This window comes from Strix uralensis, chromosome 4 (genome assembly GCF_047716275.1).
Source record: "Strix uralensis isolate ZFMK-TIS-50842 chromosome 4, bStrUra1, whole genome shotgun sequence".
Taxonomy (NCBI): domain Eukaryota; kingdom Metazoa; phylum Chordata; class Aves; order Strigiformes; family Strigidae; genus Strix; species Strix uralensis.
The window spans coordinates 33,952,322-33,977,858 of NC_133975.1; the positions used below are offsets into that span (position 1 = coordinate 33,952,322).

Here is a 25,537-nt window from a genome sequence, read left to right on the forward strand (position 1 = left end):
AGTAATCCTTTTACGTGTCTTTCCCTTTTCTTTTTTTTTAAAAAAAAAAACAAAACCTTAAGTTCAGAGCCCAAGCCAGTTGGCACCCTTTAAAACTGCCTATTTGTGTTTATGGAATGTGAGAAGTGCACAATTTATCACAAACCGACCTTGAATTACCACACCCGTCTGAGTTACAGAAGGATATAAAATTTCTTTCAGGTGTAGTACTTGTGCACCAACATGGGTGACGTTTTATCCCTGAAAAGTCCACTGTTGTGTCCTAAATGCAAAACATTCATAGTAATTTTTATGTGATAACAAAGATGACGGTTCAACATCCTTATGCCAGAAAAGGATGTTGTATGTAGGGGACTTGGCAGCATATGGAGCTGGGTTTCATTTACCATCGGTTAAGTCTGGGGCATTGAGATCAAGTGTTCGTTACCTCTCCTAAGACCTCCAGCTCTTCTTCCAGCTGCTGAGTTTCTTCCTTCACTGCCATCAGATAATCGGTAACTGACTGTCGAGGATGCAGCCCCTTTTCAAAGCGGTTGTACATACCACTCCAGAACCTGGAATTAACGGGAAGGTCAGCAATTTTCTCACTTGCTGAGGTGGCCTCAGAAGACACAAATACACACTTTTTTTTTTTTTTCCAGGCACATGTTGTCCTAAATGATTCATCCATGGATTATTCATCATTAGAGCGCATACACATAGGTTCACTGAATATTTGGTAAGATTTACGGTTCGTTTGCATTGGCTCTGCCCTGAAGATGCAACTCTGTGGACATACACAGATTCTGATACACAATAGAGAGGTGAATGTACCTTTAACTTAGATCACATGGCTGAAGGTGGATCACTGAACACAAACTTTTGCTGTATTATTTTCTTGTTCTACACTATGGGCTTTAGAGCAGTGGTACCTATAAAACAGCCAAGGTTAAAGACAGTTTTTCATAATCCTAGTTCTTAACCGTTGTCTAACTTCCCATGAAGTCAACTTTGAAATTGTGTAAGCTTGTTTTTGTCTCGGGCTGGGGCAGGGGGTGAGGTACAGCTAGTTAACAGGGTTTTTTCCCCCTGTAAAGAAGAGTTAAAAAGGAGTAAAAACCAGTATGACATCCTGTTCTCTTAAAATTTAAACTGGTATTTTAAACTGGCCTGTGGAAATGCATGAAGGATATATGCTGGCAAGATCTCTTCCTGTTCTATGGAATTATCTGACAAACCTTTAGTTAAAAAGCTGAGTTGATTTTTCATTTTCAGGAGAAAAGGACTTGAATTGTAAGTCTGTAGCTTACAGAATCACAGAATCATCTAGGTTGGAAAAGACCTTGAAGATCATCCAGTCCAACCATTAACCTAACACTGACAGTTTCCAACTACACCATATCCCTCAGCGCTATGTCGACCCAACTCTTAAACACCTCCAGGGATGGGGACTCCACCACCTCCCTGGGCAGCCCATTCCAATGCCTAACAACCCGTTCTGTAAAGAAATGCTTCCTAATATCCAGTCTAAACCTTCCCTGGCACAACTTGAGGCCATTCCCTCTTGTCCTATCGCTTGTTACTTGGTTAAAGAGACTCATCCCCAGCTCTCTGCAACCTCCTTTCAGGTAGTTGAGGGCGATGAGGTCTCCCCTCAGCCTCCTCTTCTCCAGACTAAACAACCCCAGTTCCCTCAGCCGCTCTTCATAAGACATTACTCTAGCAGTCCTCCTGTCCTCCTGCCAATACATGGCCACAGCCAGACTCTGAGTATGTAAGTAATTCACCAGACAGCTTAAATAAGCGAGAGACCTGCCCTCAGCTGCAGCTGTCCAGCCAAGTAGCTGACAGATATTTTCGGAGCACCTGCGTGCTCCTTGGTGGTTTATTATTCCTGCTGCAACAGTCAAATTTATCATCTGATATCACCCCCCTTAAATTTATCATCTGATAGCTCATGCTTGGAAATCTTCACACACCCAAGTAATTCCATTAAAATCAACAGGATTACTCATCCAATGGAGGATCTGCAGTATCAGTACTTCTTTTATAAATCCCACTCTCCTAAAGAATATGATTCATAACTGTTTTTAAATTGTTTTAAAGTGGATGTAACCTGGAATAGTAGACGTGAATTCTGTCATTTAGGATATTTATTGACTTTTTAACAGGTGCTTTTTCTTGCAACTGGAAAACAAACTGATCAGTTTTACTTAAATCACAGTTTTAATGAATTTCTATTCAAGTTCTCCTTAAATTTGTTAAGATTAATGGCATAATTAATTACTCCAGTCAGAATGTCAATAGTAACATTTCTAAAATTATGATATTGTTACATTTTGAAAAAACTTTAAAGATCAAGTAAAACTTACCATATATATTTTGAGGTATAACAATATGGGGAAAGCCTTCTTTTTGTTTTACTAAATACTTGTTTTAGCAATGATATCAACCCTTTTCTTGAAATGCCCCTTGTCAATTTTGACGCCAATTGATCCAAATAAACATCACAAAATCTTGGAATGGAAGAAGTTGAAGCAACTTTAAATTTAGAAACCACAGACAAGAACAGAACTGAAAGAGACATTTCTCAGTGGAAGAAGTGAGTAACCATGAAATTAGGACGCACAATTATCAATATAGCTTTAATCTTAAGCTCCTTTTCAGATTAATACTCTGTTGTGGAATGGTGCAATAGTGTTGGCTGACTATGAGCACACCAGGAATGAACACATTGTGTCTGAGACTGAATTTACTCTCTGTAAGCTACCTTGTAGAATGAGAAATACTTAAATACAAAGGCACTCTGTTCTGTACTAACATGTCCTACGATTCTTAGTAACAAGTGATACTACCTACTTGTACAAGAAGTTGCATGGAGCCATCTGTGAGCGCAGGGTCCCCTGGGTTTGACTATGATCTGATCTGTACAAAGGATTCATGTAATCAGCACGATTTTTCCACAAGTGAGCCCACAATGAATATGTTCGTTCTTGGATTCTGAAAAAAATACATTAAATAAAAATATATTAAAGTCTCTACTACAGTTCAGGTATATCTAAAGCTTAGATGTGACATTCTGGTGCTCTGTACTACTCGTTTACAATCAGCTTTGTACTTCCTTAACGGAATTAGACTTAAGTTATAAATATAGACAAATAGAGACCCATATGCCTTTGTTGGTCACTAAAGGCAAAATCCAATCCATTTCCCCTAAAGCCAGAGCAGCTGGAGAGTGAAGGTGGAGAGGTGGGTTCTTTTGTGAGATGGAGAGGATCACTTCCATAAAATTAGCTTTCAGACTGATCTCTACACCAGAGGGATCCCCACATTTAAAAGCACTCCTACACCACTGAGCTGCAATTTCTCATGCGGTTAGGTTTTGGGATATGATGACCTGTGAAGGTTTTGATTTTAAACAGACTCTGGCACTGAGGCTGCTCTGCCTTTGCGCAGTGAGAGGGACCAAATGGCAGCAGCAAGCAGTAACTCCCACCTTCCTGTCATTACTACTGCTGACACAACCAGGATGCGTGAGAAAAGTGGTGGGTATCATGATGTACCTGAGGAGCCAGGTCCCCAGGAAGGAAATAGGAACATCAGTATTGCCAGGAATAGTGATACTGTCTCTGTTTGGGCCTGAGGGCAAGTAGATTAATTTATAATTGCTTTGGGGACAGACAGCAGAAGAATAGTTTGCTGACTCAGTCCTAGGGAGGGCTACCAGACAAAAAGGCTATTTATAAGAAAGGATCCGAGAGATCAGGACTAAAGTGTCCTGACATGAGACCCAAAGACAGGTTAAAACACAGAAGAGCAGTGGCTCATAAACTGAGAACTCAACTAGAGTTAATACCGTCTTGTATTAGAGCTACAGTGACAGCTTGCCTTGTATGTTGTTAATGCTGCAATGAAGGTAGGGCCACATGGCTGAAGGGCTAATGCTCTCGTCAGTTTTCATTAATCCCTGTCATGCACACTGTGGATTACACTCCCAGCAGAGCCACATTGCAGAGGATCAACTTTTCTTGGTATTAATCTGCGTTGCCAGAAGACGACAGCCAAGAAGCCTACACTGCACCCCACGCCTTACGAAAGCACAAACGTGTAGACTGGCAAATGTCTGACTCCCCAATACACCACTACCACCAGACCCCACGTGTAAACATGCTACTACAGGAAAGACTTTCATACTTCAGCTCTCGTCTCTCCTTCTGGCTGTTACACAGGAAATTCCCAAACTGGCAAGAATAGATATGATGCTGTATGTGGATGAGGAATCGCTCATTGAATTCAAAGGCACAAGGAAACTGTTCCATTAATTGCCAAACACACTCGATGAACTGGTCAATAACAGGGGATATCTCCTTTGGATCGCCATCTAAATTGCCATACCTGAAACAAGACAAGATACAGTCAATGATAACCTGAAATCCTCTAGGAAAACTGAATTAATGCTAACGAAAAGAAATGCCTCACTTTTAGTGTACATAGGTATACATTTCTAAATTCTCAACTACTAGTATATTTTTTTACTTCCCAAAAATGATGCAAGATTCATGGAGTAGAATGAAAGCAGAATTTATCAAATACAAACACAAAACTTTTATGGGTGTTATTGCCTTACAGCTACTAACAGCTGACTGCTGCATAGCCATGTTTTAATGCTATTAATAGAAAGTTATACCACAGTAACATAAGTCATCATAAGAATGACTGCAATGACTTAATGACAAAAATGTATCTTAGACAGTCACATAATGGCAGATCATTCCCAAAACCAGAAAACTGAGCAGGAAAGGAACAGAATAATCTTGGCAGAAAACAGTTTAAAGCTGCCCTCTCTTGGTGAAATTTTTAGAAGTCGGAAATGTTTACATGCTACTGTAACTGTCAAGTGAACATGAAACTTTCTGTCTATAAAAATGTCTGTTGGAACCACTTGCAGTGAAGAAAAGGAGCCTGAAAATACAAACCACACAGAAGTAAAAAATATTTTGTAAGACTACATAATAGGAAGAAGCATTTTCAGTCAATTATTCTGCTTGTCTAGTGCGTGTGTATATATATGTGCATATATATATGCCAACAGAGTGGAATTCCATAAACATCTATAATTGAAACTTCTAATTCTCTATTATTAGGCATCAAAGAAAATATAGCAATATTGTACTGCCAACCAAAGGTATCAGTGGTGATGACATTTCATAATATCTTTCACCACTGATAATAATAGACATCTGACAGTATCATATTAAATGCTGTAATTCTTGCTGTAATTCTACAAGTTGTATAGAGCTGCACAGATTTCCTGAAAGTTTTGGTGTGTTTTTTGAAACTAGAACAAATTTATATTCAAATCAAGCAACATAACATAATTAAACTCCAACATAAAGATTGCTTTTTTTTATTTTTACAGAAACTAGAAGGAAATACAAGAAAGAAAGAAAATGTGGATATTTATCCATGTTTAAATATATAAAGTCTTCTAACATTTTCATTACGTTATAGTATTTGCATAAGGGATGTAGACAATAACTTGTCCAAATATATGTCTTTCTGCTTTGCTTTACCTGACATTTCTGAACAAATACTACTGTTTTCCTTAGAAGTGTAATAGGAAGAGTATATTTTTACATAATAGATAACTTGCAGAGATGCCTAAGATGAAGTACTGTCCTGGAAGACGTAGACTTTGTTGAACAGGGACTTACATGGGGAGTCATGTCACTACTGAAAGATCTGCTGGAGTCCAAAGGGATTTTGCAAGCCACATACATACTACTTTTCTCTCATGTGGATCTCTCAGTGCTCTTAGAAACTGCAAGACCAGCACTCAGGATTCCCAATAGCAGTCTTCAAGTGCATATATGAGAAAAGACTGTTATGAAAACATTTCACTTTGATTTTTCCAGGCAGCTAAATCATATAGTAGGAGAAAAGGGTATGCCGGTTTCCTGCGGGCATTCTGTTGATACGCTTTGTAAGGCAACAAGGAAGTAAAACTGGAATGGCAGCGGTTACTGACTACATGAAAATAGACGTAGAAAAACCTTAGCACCACCTTACCTGTGGTTAAATTTGTGACCAAAGGAAACCCAGTCTTTTTCAATTAACACCTAAAATGAGAATATTGCATTCAGTATTGTGGAGCAGAGCTGACACATGTTGAAGCAGGCAGAAGAGTGGTGTAAACAAGCAGTATTGGAATCCCAGTTAATTCTTAGAATAAGCAGAAAAATGACAAGCAAGAGTGATGTAAGCAAGCAGCATTAGAATCCCAGATAATTTTTAGAATAAGCAGAAAGTTAATGTGATGAGCACTGCTGACAGATCAAGAGAAAGTAGCACTCTTCATGGATACAGATAGGATGCCGATATTTCAGCACAACTTCAATTAGCTTGATTCATCATTTTCTAAAATAGAACCTAAAAAAATCTCAAACATCTTTTTAACGTGTGACCACTAACTTGATAAGCATTCCTAGATGCTTTACCAGTGCTCATTTGCTTGGGAAAGTAACAGATTTTCCAACGTAGCTGCTCATTGCAATCAAATGTCTAGGGAGCACGCACTTCTGACACTCAAAACTTCACTGATCCCTGAAAATTAATATAAATTCTTGCTTGCATGGAAGTTCCTTTGGCTGCAAGAAAGTTTCGAGGTCAAGGTTAGGAAAAAAAAACTAAATGGGTGCCCAACTGATCCCCATCTTTGATAACATTTCATACAGAAACTGGGAGAATGTAACTTGGAGAGATAAAAAACTTCCTTCCTATTTAAAAAAAAAAAAAATATATTTAAGGAAAGTTTATTTTCCATTAAAACCAAAGATACTCATCTTAAATGATGCCATAATACTTTATTTACTCTGTGAAAGAGAACCTGCTTACCATGAATCCCTTCATAGTTCTGTAATATGGATCCAATAGAAGGCTTGCTACAGAGCAAACCTGGGCTGTCCTATCCCAGCCATCAGAGCAGTGAACAAGCACACTCACACCTTCCTCAGCCACAGCCTAAGGACACAGAAAAAGTCAGAAATTTCACAAGCAGGGAGAAAGGCACTGGTTAGAGAGGAACAGTGAGACAGCTCAACATAGAGAAAATTAATTTGGAAACTGGGAAACCTTGTTCATTTTTTATTCTGCCACAGAGTTCAATAGAATCATAAACGGTTTGGGTTGGAAGGGACCTTAAAGATCACCCCCCCTGCCATGGGCAGGGACACCTTCCGCTAGACCGTGTTGCTCAAAGTCCCGTCCAACCTGGCCTTGAACACTTCCAGGGAGGGGACAGTCCTTGAATTATGTTGAGTGTTATTCCTCTTATCTGAAAAGTCTTAAATCTCATCTCATCCCATCCCATGTAATATGGTGGTTGCAGCATCACCTGTTTATGCTCCACTACAGGAGGGTGTGGATCCATTTCAGTTAAAATTCTTCAATCTGTCAGAGCAGACAACTATCTAAAGCAGATTCAAATGCATTTAATGATCCAACTCACATATCAGCAACAGAACAGCCATACTTGTGATGCAGCTCTTAACTTCTCATTTTGTTGGTAATGTCAATGATGGCAATGTCTACTTCCAATGCTGGTGCTAGCGTGGATGTTATTACAGCAGACTGCATTGCACACTAATGACATGCTTCTAAAGGTTAGTGGGGAAGCCTGTGGTAGAGGTAAACTTCCACATCTAATGAGATTGTATCAATATCTTTAAACAACTGGGGAGAGAGGATCCCATTTTACACATAAACACATAAAGAAGAGATCATACTAAGTTCTTCAAAGTCTAGTGTTGCATTATTTTTGGAACTTGAGGGGTTTTTTTAAATTCTAAGGGGTTTGACCTTTGTCATTTCTAAAGAGAACTAAATTTAAAAAGTAGAGACATAAAATAGGTTAGGAAAGATACTGCTTAGAAAAACAAACATTTAAGTTAAGTTTGGACTTAATAGGGAACATATAATAATAATAAATTATCTGTGTTTATCTCAAGAGACAAGTAAATTCTACCAAAATAGAACCCCTGTGGGCAGGAGACCAACAGCTGAGAACTGGGAACTGTACAAATAAGAACGGATCAAAATGCACGTCTGAGGAGGCACAAGGCTAGCAAGCATACAGACAAAGAATAAAATCTTTTTGACAGTATTTTAAGACTAGCCACCAGAGAAAACTTGGCAAGAACTAATGTAAATGACCTGATTTCTATAAGCTAATGAAAGCTAGTAGGGCTGGGAGAAATAGTAACATGCATTTATCCTGCAGCTGCTGTTGAGGTAAGAAACTACAGTTGCCTGCTGAGCTAGAAGAAGCAAAGCAAGAGAAATAAGCAGTTATTGAAAAGGGAAGCCCATGAAGTTTTATCCATAGAGTCTTATGTAGCAGGTCATGTGAATAAAATGGCCTATAAGAAACTGTAATAGTAACCTCAAAAATAAGAATTGAAACAGTAAAAGGCAGAGCACAAGAGATGGGATAATAAAACTACTGTTGCTAGATGACAAATATCTGCATTACTTTGGGTGGAATCAGGAGAAATAATTTTTTATCAAAGCCAACAACTGTCTTTTGAAACAGTTCTCAAGTCTGTAAGAGCAGAAGCTGCTAGACCGTTTGGCCATGGTAATATACAGGAGTTGGTTTAGGAGGGAAATTTAGTTGGTCACTAAATAATTCAGAGGGGATAACACAGTAGCTAATATTCTTATATTACAACTACTGTGCAAAGAAGTAGTCCTCAGAAACCTTCAATAAAGAAAATGTCCAGAAATAGGGAAAGAATCAGTGAAAATCACTCCTGGGGAATAAAGTAAGGACATTCAAGCACCTGGCATAACAAGATACAGGCTAGTAGAGGCTTTAGTACATTTGAATTCTTCAGTGAAAAGAACACAAATTTTTTTTACCATATTATCAAAATGTCCACACGACTGCACCTATGAATCATCTCTCCTCATAGATGAAGCATTGCAAGATGGGTTTTTTCAGATACAACATCACTGAAGATAACAGAAGTTACCCACAAGCAGAGAATTTGGTCCTCACCTTCTGTATCTGGTTAGTCCAAGTTTTGTTCTCATTTTACACACTTTACCTTTGCAATAAAAATTCCAGCATCCATAATGGCTTTGATATGCTTCAGCCACCCGGAATTTTCTAGGCCCCACAGAAAGTCACTCATTGAAGGCGATTTCAGCTCACAAACTGCAAAATAAGCTGCATCTTAAATGTACAGCAATTATAGTCCCTTCAGCTTTCACTGACTGTTCAACCTAAGAGTTATCTCTTTGGATATCCCCCATGTAAAACATTCACTTTTGAAAAGAATGGCTACTTCAGAGTCAAAATTTACCATTGAAAAAAAAGCACATATTTAAGAAACGGGGCTGAGTCAAATTTCACCCAGTATGTTGATTTAAGTTAAAAAGAGAAGCTGTTACAAAGCCTGTTGCAAACAGTTTACCAAATACATCCTTCTGTGCAGCCCAGATTTTCCAAAATTGTGTTGGGAGTGAAGTTTTCAAACCCCTGAGAGGGAATCGTGTATTTAATAATGTGGGCTTGGCAACACAAAGCATACAATTTCTGCTGTCGGACAGGCAGCCAGCCACCTAAATGGTGCCACAGCCTCCTATTCCCAGCCACGTTTGCTGATGAAGCTCTGTAAGAGCAGGCCCACCAAACCCAGCCTTCAGCATCACCACGGACGATGGTGTTTGAGTTAAAGCAATTCACTCAACAGTTCTTAATCCCTGAATGAAACCGTATTAAAACTTCACTTGTAATCAGAAAGTATTCTGACGGTGAGAAAAAAAAACATAATTCACCAAGGAAAATATTTTCCTGAAAACTTTCCAAGCTTTATGCCATGTTTAAAGAAAAAAAAATTTCCAGTTTTTACAAGATTAAGTTTCTATCTTGCTGTATCCACGTGTCTATTTTTTTAATATTACAGAGTTTGTGACATCAGAAGAAAAAAAAGGGCAATCAGAATCTAATTCAGATACCTCAATCCAGCAGCAAACAAATAATAATATTTGGTGCAATTCTGTTTTCAAGAGTGAGATATTAAATTCACCCCATAAATAGACTACACATTTGTTTTGATCCATGTAGAATTATACTGTCTTTTAAGGAAAAAGATATTAACCAGTGAAACTCATTTAAGGAATACAGTGAAAAATGCCATGGTTTTTACTGAGTTAATGTATGATCTGTGAATTAATAATGTCTTAGTAGGTCTCTTGTCCTCTGGAAATGTTCTAAAAGACTCAATTAATTATGGCCATTATGACCACTAGCATAACTCTAGTTTCCTTCAATGTAATTGGAATTTAATTAAGTCAGAGTTTATACCACATCTGAACTGATTGTCTTAACTTCATTTAATTCAGAGGCAAAACAGCCTAATGTGTCCATACAAAGTCTTGCAATCTTTGCACATAGGGCCTCTTCCAGATGGTTATTTTAAAAGTAATTTTTGAAGGATATTTATAAAAATGCACAGATAGCAGCACCGAAAGCAAACAGCTTTTCTCATGATTAATGCTCCTGTGCAGATGGAAGCGTGACCAATTAGTAGCTGAATTCTGGCTGAAGCTGCTGTCTCTGTTTACAAAAGCCCAAGGTGAGGCTGAAATAGTGCTTTGCTCATTCCCAAACTAGAGTCAATATTTACTGACCACTTCACTGAGCAAAGTTCAGACTGTCCTAAAGCCATACACTGTGTATTTCACATGATTTTGGCTACCAATCTGGACTTTAATGCTGAGTTAAATTTTGAATTCAATTATGAGGCTTATCCTAAGGGGAGAAGGTGTTTCCATCTCATCATAAAAGGTACCAAAATCATGGAGAAATAAGACCTGCTGCACCCACTGTGTGGGCCCAAGAAAATCATGAGCCCCTGGGCAGAGCTCATAGCAATCCAGTAGTGCTCCCTTCCCCAGGAGAGAAGAAATAGGACACAGGGTGGAAAATGCCTCTTCCACCAACAAAAGTACCAGAGGAGGATGCTGGGCCAGTTCCCCCATTTCTGTCAGGATGGCCATAGGTAGAGGAAGCAGTAAGTGCTGTGGGCCAAACCCTCAGGCTCTCTTTCTGGCTGATCTGCCACTGAAGTCCAAGGATCAGAGGGCTGCTCTTACATCAGCAGCTAATGCTCCTGGTATGAGGGGTGGAGAAGTTCATATTTGCTGTTTAAATACAGAGAGGGAGCATGTGGGGTCATCATCTCAATGCACAGCAAATGGGGGTCAAGTCTTGGTTGGCTCCTGGACGTACAGCAAAGCTCACCCCATCACAAATGCCAAACAGCAGCGTCAGTCAGCCCTTGGATCTTTACTGAGAAAAGTCCTTATGCAACATTTCCTTCTAATATTAAAAATTATTTCAAGGAGGTTGTGCACAGGATCAAAATTATCACAAGGATCTTCACATATATCTCTCCTTAAATGAAAAAAAAAAAAGCAATACTATACTAAAGCAATATGACACATCAAAGACAAAAATAAAACTTTTTTTTTTTTTTCTGGAAGGAAATTCCAGCATGTTGAAATGCATTTTACTTCCAGAATACAGCCAAATCTCAACATTTTTTGCATATTCTGAAAAAATTCTTATTATCCTACAAATTTAATAACCTATAATGCTGATAAATTTTGTCAAAAATTAACACTATACAAGAGTAATACATGTTAAAGTTAGGATAAATAAAACTGCTAGCATTAAAGTCAGCAAAATCACAGAGCCAAACCAAACTTTTTTCGCCTACTCAAATAAATTACTGACATTATAAGTATAAATTAATTTCTTCAGCTTTTTCCTAAAGAAACATCATTGAAATGAATACATTCATAATATAAGTGCATTTTCCAATGGAAAACTGAATGATCAATTTTTGTTCAAATTTCCTCATCACTGGAAGTTATTTAAAATTGTATATTGAAAATAATCTGCAGTCTCTCATGTGAAAAAGTTCCCCAACCTTCACTTCTGTTTAATTCCAGTAAGTTGAATAAAATTGCTCTTGCGCTCCTGCAACACATCAGACCCACTATGTGTTGATGTCCTCTTTTCCATGCTGTACGCTTCCAAGCAATAATACAGCACATATTAAACTAAAATCAGTTTTGATCACCCTTACTTGTCTTTCCAAGGGTTTTTATGTACCTTATAATATCTCACAACAGATCACGAGCAGCACCCATATTTTTTAATGTTTGAAGTGTAATGTAGTGTTTTACCTTAGAGATTCACCTAGGTATATTTAAGTACTCCCTGATAAAATTGTAAAGCTATATTAACTGTATGTTATCATCACCCTTTACAGCCTTTTTGGTTCTGGTTCCCTTTGTATGTGCAAGTCAGGTAATAAATACCCTTTTAAAGGCCATGAGAGAAACAGATTAAGGGATACTGATACAAATGGAAAAAAGAAAAAATTACACAGCACCTTACATGAGAAAAGCCCTGCTCATACACTGAAAGTTGTAAGATTTTTAAAAAAAAAAAAAAAAGTACTTGAAAGCCTGAAGTGCTTGAAATAGCAGATTTAACTTCTCTAATTTCTAACCTTATCAGATGGGTCGCTAAGTAAGAGATTTCAATATAGCAAATATAAAACCTATGGAAAAAGCAGATGTTTTGAGCATATGGCTCATTTAAAAGTAGATGCTAGGAAGTTATGCCCCCCAAGCAGCCTGAAGTGTTAAATGCATTAGCAATTACCTTGTTACATGTCAGTTTGGGCCATGGACCTGTCTCACAAACTTTTGGCTCAAAAATAATACACAGTACTGTCCCATGCAGCCAGGCTGGTTGTTTACTATTTTAACTTTGATGGTCTTTAGCTGAACAAATAATGGGACAGGTTTATTCACCCAGCCTGTCTCCTAGCCAAACAAGACTGTACTGAACTAAAAATCCTTCTGTTTTCCTTCCTGAGACCCTTACACCAAGGAATTAAGTAAAAATAAGTCATGAAGAGAGTGACTGTTTTACCTGCATCACACTTTACTGCTGGTTTTCATAAACTGCTCTTATTTGAAAACAGGGCACAGCTCTCCTGTCATTGAAAATTCTTAGATCTAAAATTCACATTTACATACAGATGATGGGAGACAGATAAGGAATAAAAGAGCAAAAGCAGAGCGCCAAGTCAAGAATAGCTAGATCAAGCTGATCCAGGAGGTGACAGAAGGTGCTGATGTTATACATGAAGTAAATACTGAGACTCTGTGGAATTGAGTGAGCACTATTTACTATTTGCTTGTTAAAAATCAACAAGCTGTTGAGGGTCAAGGATGGCTTGTTTATTCTTATCTTTTTCCCAAAAGGCCTCTAAACAGCAATGTAACCCAAGTATCAAATGGCAGTACAGATGTGCTCATTTATACATTAATAAGTATTTATAAAGCAATTATTATTAATTTCCATGGGATTATGAAGGTGCTGAATGGTTACACCCAGTGACTCTGAGTTTTATAAATAAACCTGGTGTGACATGCTCTATACAGGCCACGAGTAAGTTTCTATTAACATTCACAGTCTAAAATGCATGACTACCTTACTAACCACTCAGAAAAATCAAACCATAGGCTTTCTGAGCTTAAAAAAAAAAAAAAAAATCCTGTATTTTTCACTAGAATCAAAGTCAGGTATAAGTGATTTTTTTCATTATACCTTCCAAGTGTAAACTGCAAGAGAAGACATCGTAGAAGTAAGGTGTATTGAAGTCAAATGAATTTTGTCATTAAAGTAAATGATATCTGGATTTCACCCACAAAACAAGGTGTTTGCACAATTAGGAAATCACCACTAGTTGTGATGCATTGTGCAAGTCCCATTAGCCAGCAGGCAGATGCATGCAGCTGCAATAGGCAAAACTCTCTTTTCACTGTTGCTGGTTTCAGCGTAGTTATCCTGATTTGTGTGGCAGAAGGATCAAATCTTTCCTCTAGATGTCAATAAAGAAGAGTATTACCTTCAAGCATTTTCTGCAGACTATTTCTCATGACATGGATGTTCTCAATGCCTATAAATTGAAACTTGATGTTGGAGTAGTTGTCTTCATTTTCATATCCCTTCCCTGCTGCTCTGTTTGCCATTGCATTGAGCTGAAAAAAAGTAGGGAAAATTGCATGAAAACCAGTAGCAAACAGATTCTTTTCAAAACAAAGCCTGTGGTCTACTGCAATAAATCAGAGTGATTTAAGTCAGGGATAAATAGGAAGCATTTATCACAGTGTCAACACAACGGGTTAGGAATCAGGGATCTGTTTACAGCCTATTGCAGGGCACTGGGCTGCTGAAGCTCTGACCTTTATTTCACACACTTTGAGTGAAACTTCATTAGTGAGGTTAGACACAAAAACCCCACAGCTTATGTAGGGTTCCTCTGCAAGAGTGTAAAGGTTTTCATTTGTTTTTAAAAGGCTATTCTGATTTTATTTTTTATCAGCATTGTTTACTAGCAGAATATACCCAGGAGGTGGCAGTGTCTCATCTGCCATGCCACTATTTCATAGCATATGTACGCTGTAATGTTGCCCAAGTTTTACCACTCACATCATCCAAAAGTTGATACAGCTTACTTCTTTGAAGCTTGGAATAATGAAGAGACAGTTGGACTAGTTTTTCCTAAGTTTATAGTAACTTGGCTCTGGTTGTGTAAGACCGCAAAAGATTTGTATTGACAAAATTACCACAAATATTTTCATCTGCAATGCAGCGCTATCAAATATTTTGCTGTGCTTCAGCAAAAAATACATTCAACTGGAAGCTGGAGTTTTGTCTTTGAATCTGTTGCTTGCTTTCTGGCATGGGAAAGTCACTAAATGCTTCTTTAGTTCAGTTTTCCCAAGTGTAAAATTAAGGAGTTTATTGTTTACTTTCCCCCCTTTTCAGATTCTTGGGGGAGAACTATCTGTCAAGCCCCTTATGCCAAACTGATCTCTGGGATGAAAACTAGAGCTGATAGAAATGAATTAAGTACTTTTACTTTATTAGTCTATTTTTTTTATTTATTTCTTACAGCAAAATGTCAGTGTTCAACAGAAAGAAATTGTCTTTTTGCCTGAAGTCCCAGCTCTTCTATGAAATGCATGCTGTAAGGCTGGGGAGCCTTTGAACTTCCCAAGAAATATGAAGGCTCTAGGAGTAACAAAGCAACCCATGTGGCAGAACCTTCACACTTCCAAGCACAACTAACAGCTTCTGCTCAGGAAAGATTTAAGAATTAAATAACAATGGATATTGCACATCGGACTGGAGGGCACTAACAAAGCTTTAAGAGAGACTTTATGTGGCATCAATTGGTCAAAAAGTGTCTCACCTTCATTGCAGTGAGAGCCAATGCTCAAAAAAAAAAAAAAATCAAAACAAAGTATCTCTTAGGCATTGTCTAGGGGACAAGAGACTATGCAGATAACTCGGTTTCCAGTTTATTTCCCAACATCACAGACAGTACTATTGATTTGCTGCTTCTATGATCACTTCTGAAACTCACAGTAATGTACTTCAGCACTCGGCTAATGATATCATGGGATATACAAGAATGTGTCCCTTCCTGATGTCTTCCACCCCAAACACGCATACTACCGACACTCAATTTTAATTTGGAGTTGAATGAATGCAACTGAGTAGGACAGATTATCTGCTGCCAATTTACCTCCAACTAGGATGAACAAGTCTAGCTTTTTTACATCATACATCAAAATAGGTTTCCATGGACCAAATCTGACCTCTTAACTTTCAAAGAAAACAGCTAAAGACTAGAAGCTTTTATATGTCATTACAATTTCATTTTAGATGCATAAGAAAACAAATGGATGAGGCCACTTTTCAATTCTTTTATTCTGTCCAAGTTATTATGTGAAGATAGGGGATTTTTTCCCATCTTCACACTTGCTAGCACATCCATTTCCATGAACAAAACCTGGCAACAGAAATACATTTGTGGACCATCATTAGGAATTGAAACACTGCATGAATTTCATGATACAACAGAAGGAACCATACTCTAAGATTGGAACCTAGGCAAAAACCCAGCATTTTTCATTTATTCAAGTCTTGTGTAAAACTTCTTTTAACTTGTAGTATGCAATTCAGAAAAAAGTGCAGGTGAAAAAAAATACTTGTCTATCAACCAGCAGTCTGCTGGTGTTTTGACTATCAATGAACAATAAAAGAAAGATACAGTCTGTGAACAGCATGTCCTTTAAGGACAGAGTCCTCCGTGTGACTTACTACAAAGATATAAATTATCTGCTGAATCCCAATCTTTCTCTTTTGAAGTAGACATCAGTGTTCTAGTATAAACAAAATTGAGCAGTCTCTCTCTGCAATAGCATATAGCTTCAGGAAGAAAGATCTGTATGCATGAGTCTAAGCCACCACAAACCCCTGAAACCCCAAATGAAAAAATCTAGCCCCTAATTGACCTAATCCTCAGTACAATAAATGCTATTGTCTCTGCAGCAGAGCAATTTTATCACAGAAATCCTTTCTTAAAAGACAATCTGAAATAGCTCTCTTTAAAAGTAAATAAATATAAGGTTAACTTTGCAAGACTTTCTGACACTCATTTATTTTAAATATTGTCAGTTGCCAAACTTTGCAGCTGCCACAATATTTACTAACAAGTTTTCCACATCACCTACCAAAATTCTATCTGTTGCTCTTAAAGTAGTTGTTGTAAAGCTCTCTAAATTGTGCCTGTCCTCGCTTAATCTCAGTGAATATGAGGATACAACCTCTAAAGAGAACAGATCTCCCTTGCCAGACTTCCTGGCATCTTTTTTAATGTGGAGGATAACAGAGTCCTGCCTTGTTATAAAGAGTTATAAAACTAATTTGTTTTACTCGTAAATAGTAAGTTTATATTAGCCTCTTCTGTAAACACATAGAGGAAAGAGAAAAATGAAGAAAGACAGTAGCCTAAGCAAAGCTCTGCATATGGTCATCCTGGTATATTTAAATGAAGTGAAAACAAAGCTTTCTTCTGCAGCCAAATCTTTTGTTTTGAAGAGTATCAAACACAACAAGGGACAGCATATGAAGAGCACTTGGGAATGCTGAATTGAAGGTTCCATCAATATTCATAATCTTTGCAAGGATTCTGGCAAATCCTTGATGAGAGAAGAGGCAGGTAGTTTTTTAGCTTCCTAGAGCAATGGGAAACCTTGCACCAGACTTGATATCTTACCTTCACATTTGTTAAAGGTTCCCTGAGGAATGCCAGGAACAGCTTGCACTGATACCTATCACTTCCTACATGCTCTAGATTTATACATGCATTAGGAGATGCAGAACTGTAACAAGGCTGTATTTAGCACTTGGGATCACAGGAGCTTTAGTAAATCAGTCCATTCTTGCAGCGCAGAGAGAGAAGTAGGAATCTGTGTATACAAAATTCTTGACACCAAAACCTTTTTTTCCAGAGAAGTTCAATGAAAACTGTCTTTGTCTCCTAACTGGCTCCTGAAGAAGCCAGTGTTGCTGGAAATATGCTGTCATTCATGGATGAGTGAGCCAATTTCACTCCCTTCACTTAAAGTACAGGCTTTTTTCACTGCACACAGGTGTCTCACCAAAGTCATTTACCAGAAAAGTTTACAGGATGTGACATTCCTCTTAATACCTTGTAAAACATTATTAACAGCCAAGTCAGTAGGTCGTTAGTAACAAATTTCATTGGTGAGCAACCTCTTTAATTAGGGAAGAGTACCAATATCATCAGCCAGGAAACATTATGCTACAACTATTATTACATATAAAAAACTGATAAACAAACATTATTTAGGCAGCTATGTCTGTACTTCCTATCTAAAGCCTGTTCTGAACACAGTGGTACCAATCCTTTCCTAGTACTCATCACGATTCACTTGCTTCAGGACCACAAGTAAGGTGGTACCATCCCAATCAAAAAAGGGTGAACTGAAGGTCAAAGTAGTCACCAAATACAAAGTGCAATGAGACATGCTATAGCCCTAATTTTCTGGCTGCTGCCTCCCATTACAGCTGTGAGTGCTCAGCACTTTCCCACCTGCCCCCAGGTCTTCAGTCAATCATCAGTCAGACAGGCTCCTTGTTTCTGCCCCAGCTCTGTCAGGTTTGACCTTCCTCGCTCCATCCTCATGTTTCTCAGGTTTACCGATCTTGCTTTTTCAGGGTCTGGCTCCTGATCTCAGGATACTGCAACAGCTTCCTTGTTCCTTTTCTTCAAGCCTTTGTTCTTGTTTTTCCTTCTCCCGCACTATAGCTCATCCTATACCTACTTGGGATTTTGTGGAGATTTGCCCCTTTGGTTTCTTTCCTTCAGATGCTTTGGTAACTTTGACAGGGAAGCTACCAATAGTCAAGAAAGAACATATCCCTGCTCCCACCTCCATACACTGAAGTCTATCTAGTCCTCATCACCTTTGCAAGCATGTTTGCTAGCATGCCAATTTGGACACAAGGGTTTTTTAGCTTCCAACCTCTTCTAGATCATTACTGAGTTTCTGTGTTTCTGCACAGCATAATTTTTTCTAAAGCTTTTATCTTGTACAAAAGTTTTGGTCAGTTATAGAGCTATAGCATCTGAGATCACTATTTACCATACTCCAGATTCTTTCTCAAAAGCACAAAAGTGCTGCAGATATTCAAAGAAGGTCTCCTCAATTCTTGTAACCTCAGTAAATGGTCTTTCCTTAGCCTTATGCAGAGGTTGTTGAAATTTTCCCACTTGCAGGAGAAATCTTGTATGGAAAATTTTAGTATAAGCAGGCAGAGGTTTACAACATTACAAACAACTGTAGATAGAGTTTTATAATGGGAACTATTTTTCACTAGTCTCATCAGTAATATAGTTACTGATAGCTCCTCTGTGTGTGGATACAGTTACTATTACAAGTTATTTACTTTGCTGTAGCTTAGTATTTTGCTAAGAAAAAAAAAAAATAAAAGCTCAGTGTAAAGAAAAAAATTCTCTAAGAGATAAAAATGTCTGCAAGGTTCCTAGTTAAGATTCCCCTGATAAATCCTGCCTTACCTGTGGAGTTACACAGGTGCAACTAAGATCGGACGTATGGTCAGTCACTTGGGCTGTGCATCTTCCCTAATGTATGCAGGCCAGATTCAGTCTTGCCATGTGCAAGAAATTTAATGTACTTACTTTGGGCCGAGTGTCAACAACGTATATGAAATCACTTCCTGGATTTGCCTTTCTAATGGCCTGGAGCATCTGTTCGTCCTCAAGGCATCGAGCACTAAAGCCAGATAAAGGCTGGCTGCTTCTACATATGGAGGCCTACAGAAAAACGGACAAACAAAAAAAATCAACATAGTTATTAAGCAGAAATAATTTAGCATCCAGAAGCATTTACAAAAACAGCTCATTAGATGTTTGCATAGGTTTACAGTTGTGTGGGAAGGACAGAATAGTAAAATTAATTACATGTTAATAAAGACCTTATTTTTAAAAAGGCAAGGAAATATTAAAACAATACTTCAACCACCCCAATACCTGTTGGAGGGACAACACAGCAGGGCACAAGCAATCCTGGAGGTTCCTGGAATGTGTGGATGATAATGTCCTTCTCCAAGTGATAGGGGAGCCAACAAGGAGAGGTGCTATGATGGACCTTGTTCTCACCAACAAGGAGGAGCTGGTGGGAAGTGTGAAGCTCAAGGGCAGCCTTGGCTGCAGTGACCATGAAATGGTGGAGTTCAAGATCCTTAGGGCAGTGAGGAGGGCGCACAGCAAGCTCGCTGCTCTGGACTTCAGGGGAGCAGACTTTGGCCTGTTCAGGGATCTGCTTGGCAGAGTAGCATGGGATAAGGCCCTGGGGGGAAGAGGGGCCCAAGAAAACTGGTTAATATTCAAGGATCACCTCCTCCAAGCTCAGGAGCAATGCATCCCAACGAAGAGGAAGCCAGGCAAAAATACCAGGAGGCCTGCATGGATGAACAAGGAGCTCCTGGACAAACGCAAATGCAGAAAGGAAGCCTACAGATGGTGGAAGCAAGGACAGGTAATCTGGGAGACATACAGAGAAATTGTCTGAGTAGCCAGGGATCAGGTTAGGAAGGCCAAAGCCCTGATAGAATTAAATCTGGCCAGGGACATCAAGGGCAACAGGAAAAGCTTCTATAGGTACATTGGTGATAAAAGGAAGATTATTGAAAATATGGGCCCTCTCCAGAAGGAAATGGGAGACCTGGTTACCTGGGACATGGAGAAGGCTGAGGTACTCAACAGCTTTTTTGCTCAGACTTCACTGGCAAGTGTTCCAGCTACACTGCCCAGGTTGCAGAAGGCAAAGGCAGGGACTGGGAGAATGAAGAACCAGCCACTGTAGGAGAAGATCAGGTTCGCGACCATCTAAGGAACAAGTCCATGGGACTCGATGAGATGCATCTGCAGGTCCTGAGGAAACTGGCAGATGAAGTGATTAAGCCAATGTCCACCATATTTGAGAAGTCATGGCAGTCCAGTGAAGTTCCCATGGACCAGGAAAGGGGAAACATAACCCCCATTTTTAAAAAGGGAAAAAAGGAAGACCCGGGGAACTACAGGCCTGTTAGTCTCACCTCTGTGCCCGGTAAGATCATGGAGCAGATCCTCCTGGAAACTGTGCTAAGGCACATGGAAAATAAAGAGATGATTTGTGAGAGCCAGCATTGCGTCACTAAGGGCAAATTGTGCCTGACAAATCTGGTGGCCTTCTACAATGGGTTACAGTGCTGGTGGATAAGGGAAGAGCAACTGACATCACCTACCTGATTTGACACTGTCCCCGCATGACATCCTTGTCTCTAAATTGGAGAGACATGGATTTGATGGATGGACCACTCAGTGGATAAGGAATTGGCTGGACAGTCACACTCAAAGAGTTGAAGTCAATGGCTCGATGTCCAAGTGGAGAGCAGTGACAAGTGATGTTCCTCAGAGGTCAGTGTTGGGACCAGGGCTGTTTAACATCTTTGTTGGTGACATGGACAGTGGGATGGAGTGCACCCTCAGCAAGTTTGCCAGCGACACCAAGCTGTGTGATGCGGTCGACACGCTGGAGGGAAGGGATCTGGACAGGCTTGAGAGGTGGGACCATGCAAACCAAAGGCAATCCCAAGCACAAATAAAGGCTGGGTGATGAGTGGATTGAGAGCAGCCCTGCAGAGAAGGACTTGGGGGTATTAGTGGATGGAAACCTGACTATGAGACAGCAGTGTGCACTCGCAGCCCAGAAAGCCAACTGTATCCTGGGCTGCATCAGGATAAGTGTGGCCAGCAGGTCGAGGGAGGTGATTCTCCCCCTCTACTCTGCTCTTGTGAGACCCCACCTGCAGTACTGAGTTCAGCTCTGCGGACCCCCAACATAAGAAGGACATGGACCTGCTCGAGCGGGTCCAGAGGAAGCCACAAAGATGATCAGGGGGCTGGAGCATCTCCCTTGTGAGGACAGGCCGAGAGAGTTGGGGTTGTTCAGCCTAGAGAAGAGAAGGCTCTGGGGAGACGTTATAGAGGCCTTCCAGGACTTAAAGGGGGCTACAGAAAAGATGGGGAGGGACTCTTTATCAGGGAGTGTAGGGATAGGATGAGGGGTAATGGTTTTAAATTGAAAGAGGGTAGATTTAGATTAGCTATGAAGAAGAAATTCTTTACTGTGATGGTTGTGAGACACTGGCACAGGTTGCCCAGAGAAGTTGTGGGTGCCCCCTCCCTGGAAGTGTTCAAGGCCAGGTTGGACAGGGCTTTGAGCAACCTGACCTAGTGTAAGGTGTCCCTGCTCATGGCGGAGAGGGTGGAACTAGATGATCTTTAAGGTCCCTTCCAATTCTAACCATTCTATGATTTAATGTGCACAACCTAGAAGGAACACATTGCTCTCTCATCCATAGCATACCATACACAAGGCAGATATAGACCTCAAGATTAAGGTTTAAGTTAGGGTTGTGGAGGAAGGTTAGGATTCAGGAAAGTATGGACTAGAGCCCATTATGTTATATCATCCTCTGGGCCCAAAGGCCTATGGTATATGCTGGCACCAATATGAGAGAATGGCTTGTCTGTCAAGTTAGGCTTGGGGTTAAGATCATGTTTAGCCCCATCTGAAGAAACAGCTGCACTGCCAGTACTGCAAAACTAGGAAGATAAGCTGACCTACTGACCATAGACATCATGATGCATGATATCCATGAAGAAATCACCTCCTGCTGACCCAGGCCAATTGTTTAGGATGAGCACATATATCTATAAAATTTCTTGGGCTATGTTTAAGAGTAGGTCAAGAGATGAGGTCATGTTTTGCTATTGCACAGGCTGAACAGATAGTTCTGGAGTTTGATCTTATCATATTCACATAGATCCTGGAAGGTGCAGAGTAAGGTGTCACATCATCATTGAATTTGTCAGTACCAAAGAGCTATGGGAAAGCTCTGAGCATGAAAGACTGAATGAGTGGCACCCATCTCCCCTGCATGAAGCAGACTTCTTCCCAACCTTCTGTTACCATAGCTGTTCAATGTCCACCATCACAAACCTTATCCCACTCCTGTCCATCACCCTATTAGCTGGCAACTCATGCCAGCCTCCAAACTCACCAGGAGATATTTCCTCCAACATTCCCAACTGTTTTCCTAGCCTTTTGAACTGTGAAGACTCCAGGAGTAAACACAATTCTTCAGATTCTGGTGGTCTGAACCTTAACCTGAACTCCAACCACAACAGGGAAAACATTCAGGCTGAATCCATGAAACTCATCCAAACAGAATCACTATATATTGGAATCTAGCAGATGCCCAAGATCTTTTCTTTCACTGAGATTTGGAAATGTCCTAGTGTTTTGAATCCAAGATATCTAAATTTGGACTTAGGTGATTATGCAAAGTGGTTAACTTTGAAAATTTTGGTCCTAATGAAACACTAAAGATAAAATGCAATTTATGCAGAGACTGTATTTACTATTTAAATCTTTCTACCCTCTTGTTTTGTTGTCACATTCATAGATCTTTATGGAAGCAGAATTCTGATGAAATAAAGGGTAAAGAAGTCAAAATAATGTCTCCTTCCTTCCTTCTGAAACTTAAACCTACCATAGGGGCCACTGTAAAGATAAGATTTCCATGGAGACTGTAACTTATGATTTCTGCTTGTGACATCCTATGGAAATATCTCCTACCCTGTGTGGCAAACTCCAGAGAAGCCCTGTAATCCCGCACTAGCACTGTCTCTTGGGAAATCCTGGTCATCTCCCAGCACTAGGGAAGATCTCTCAATGCAGTTGCCAGCCTGTGACTGAAACAGGAGGAGATAATAGACAAACAGATCCTTTAAAAGTACAAAGGGGACACCATCCTCCTAACTGGTAATGACTGCTGAGCTAAGCCAGTCTCAGAGGGCCTGGGACACAAATGTAAAAATACCAGTCCATGGGATCCTTCAGTCCAAGGGTCTCTTTTACCTCAGCTGCCAGAAACAGAAATGCCAATAACTTAGGTACAGGGCTTTTTTAAATGGTTACAGACAGGTGAGTCAGTTCCTGAGAATATCTGTCATGGAGAGGAGAACATGATACTCCTCAATCTTACAGACAAGGAGAGTCTCTTCAGCAAAGCCACAACACATTGCTCAGCCAGAATTTGGTAGCTCTTTCACCCATCCTTTTCGGGTCTATTCACAGATCTTTTCTTGTAAGGCTACTCCTGATTGTCTAATTGCTGCAAGTAAGGTTTTTCTTCTCCTCAACTTGCTCTCAGGCTGTGGCTCTGTTCTCTTCCAGTCACCTGCTAACTGCCTGCTACTGGCCTTCACTCTTCCGCCACTCATGTTTCAGGACCTCTGCTATTCTCCCACTTCCTTGTGATACAGGGATCACATTTTTTAGTGTTAGCTGGATGATGAAGCTGCCTTTAAATGACTGCATTAAATGCCTATTAATGAACTAATCATAATTCTAGTGTGTGTCCATATGCACAAACCACACTAATCAGAGTTGTATTTTATTTGTACAATAACCACTGATTTCTTCTTATGAAAGCTTATGAATTATGAAAGCAAGGCCAAAATAAGCAAACACTTCAAAGCTACAAATTCACACTTACATTGTTATCCTTGCAGTAGTAGGAAAGAGCTGGGAAACGCCTTCGGCTCCGAAATTTTGAGCTCCCCACTATGATGTGTGCAGTCGCAGACTTTGGTACGTACACTTCCGTAGGATAGGAGTCACAGACCTGTGAAAGGAAACTCTACTTATTTCTTCTACAAAATACAAGTAGCATTAGCCATCTCCACAGCAAAAACAAAATACCAAGGAACTCTAATCTCAAGGAATATTCCGTCATTATTGTACACACATCACTGACATTTCTCAAAAGTCTTTTGAAGCTGGAAAGTATTAGTTCTAACTCACAGATGGCAAAACTGAAGCAGAATGGTTTAAGGGCTGTATTTCCAAATGTTAATTCATACCTTGTTGAGAACAGACAGGTATAACATACATTCATACCAGAAAAGATTCATCATTATGTACAGCAAGGTGGAATTTACAACTATGGATTCCTTTGTAGCAGAATTTGGAAGTAAGGATGGGAGTGGGTGAAAGTCTCAAACACCCCTCTGTTATAATGGGAGGGGACTATAGAGCCAAATTCTCCAGCAAATCTGATAATAAAATGAATGACAAAAAAAGAGACTTGGAGAAAATAAATTAATCCATATGAAATGAGGATACCAAAAGGCAAGCAGGCCTGACAATGCGCACCACTTCTGAAAGCAACCCAAAGAGCCTGCAAAAAAGCCCAGAAGTTCCTCTGGAGGCAAGTGGGACCACAAATGGGGTCCTGGTCTAATTTTCTTTTCCTGATACTGCCTGTGGCATTCTGGCTGGAGTCAAAAGAATATCCAATATCTCCCTGGGACTTTCTGAGATGACTAAAGGAAATAGGATGCCCAGGAAGAAATTAGGGTCTGAGGGATTCAGAGATATGTAATGAAGGAGAAAGAGAAGGAAGGGCTTGTGGTTACAGATGCTGCTGTGGCGAACTGGATTTTGTTCATGATGCCATTTTTCCTACACTTTATCTTAAAAGAGGTCAAACATTTTTTCCGATTGTTTTAACAAAAAGAAAACAAACCCAGACAGCACATTCAGTCTTCTCTGAGAACTTCACAAACCTTCCTTAACATGGATATGCTCCAGCAACAGAGCCGATGGAGTGCATGAACAAACTTCCTTCAAAAATAGTTTGGTTATTATTTCTCACAATTAATTAACATTCAAGGGACATCAATTGTACAAGACTGAACGAGGCAGGAGAGCATGCAGCTAGGAAGACATATGACCTGTCAGATGACTCTGAAAAACACTAATAGTCAATCACAGAGGCTTCAAAAGGATTGTGAGGATAGCCAGTGAAAAAAAAATATTGCCAAATTCACTATTTCAAGTAATTTTTTTCTTAAAATGACTGTGTAGTAATTTTATATAAGCCTACATATCAGGAAAACGCTCATTCAGACATGTAACATTAATTAGGTATGATTTAAACTTCTCCCCAGGCAGC

The 25,537-nt window shown here is 39.5% G+C and overlaps 1 protein-coding gene across 1 annotated transcript in view; it reads right to left on the minus strand.

Annotated features, from left to right (window-relative positions):
- MTMR7 (myotubularin related protein 7) overlaps nt 1-25,537 on the minus strand; it is a 49,096-nt gene that overhangs the window by 2,812 nt on the left and 20,747 nt on the right. The window contains exons 5-13 of the mRNA XM_074866294.1: nt 24,077-24,205; nt 19,149-19,283; nt 13,977-14,109; nt 9,087-9,196; nt 6,874-6,999; nt 6,049-6,098; nt 4,174-4,374; nt 2,839-2,979; nt 428-554 (exon numbers count right to left, since the gene is read on the minus strand). Of these exons, the coding sequence (XP_074722395.1) occupies nt 428-554; nt 2,839-2,979; nt 4,174-4,374; nt 6,049-6,098; nt 6,874-6,999; nt 9,087-9,196; nt 13,977-14,109; nt 19,149-19,283; nt 24,077-24,205 (1,152 nt within the window). The remainder of the gene's footprint in view (nt 1-427; nt 555-2,838; nt 2,980-4,173; nt 4,375-6,048; nt 6,099-6,873; nt 7,000-9,086; nt 9,197-13,976; nt 14,110-19,148; nt 19,284-24,076; nt 24,206-25,537) is intronic.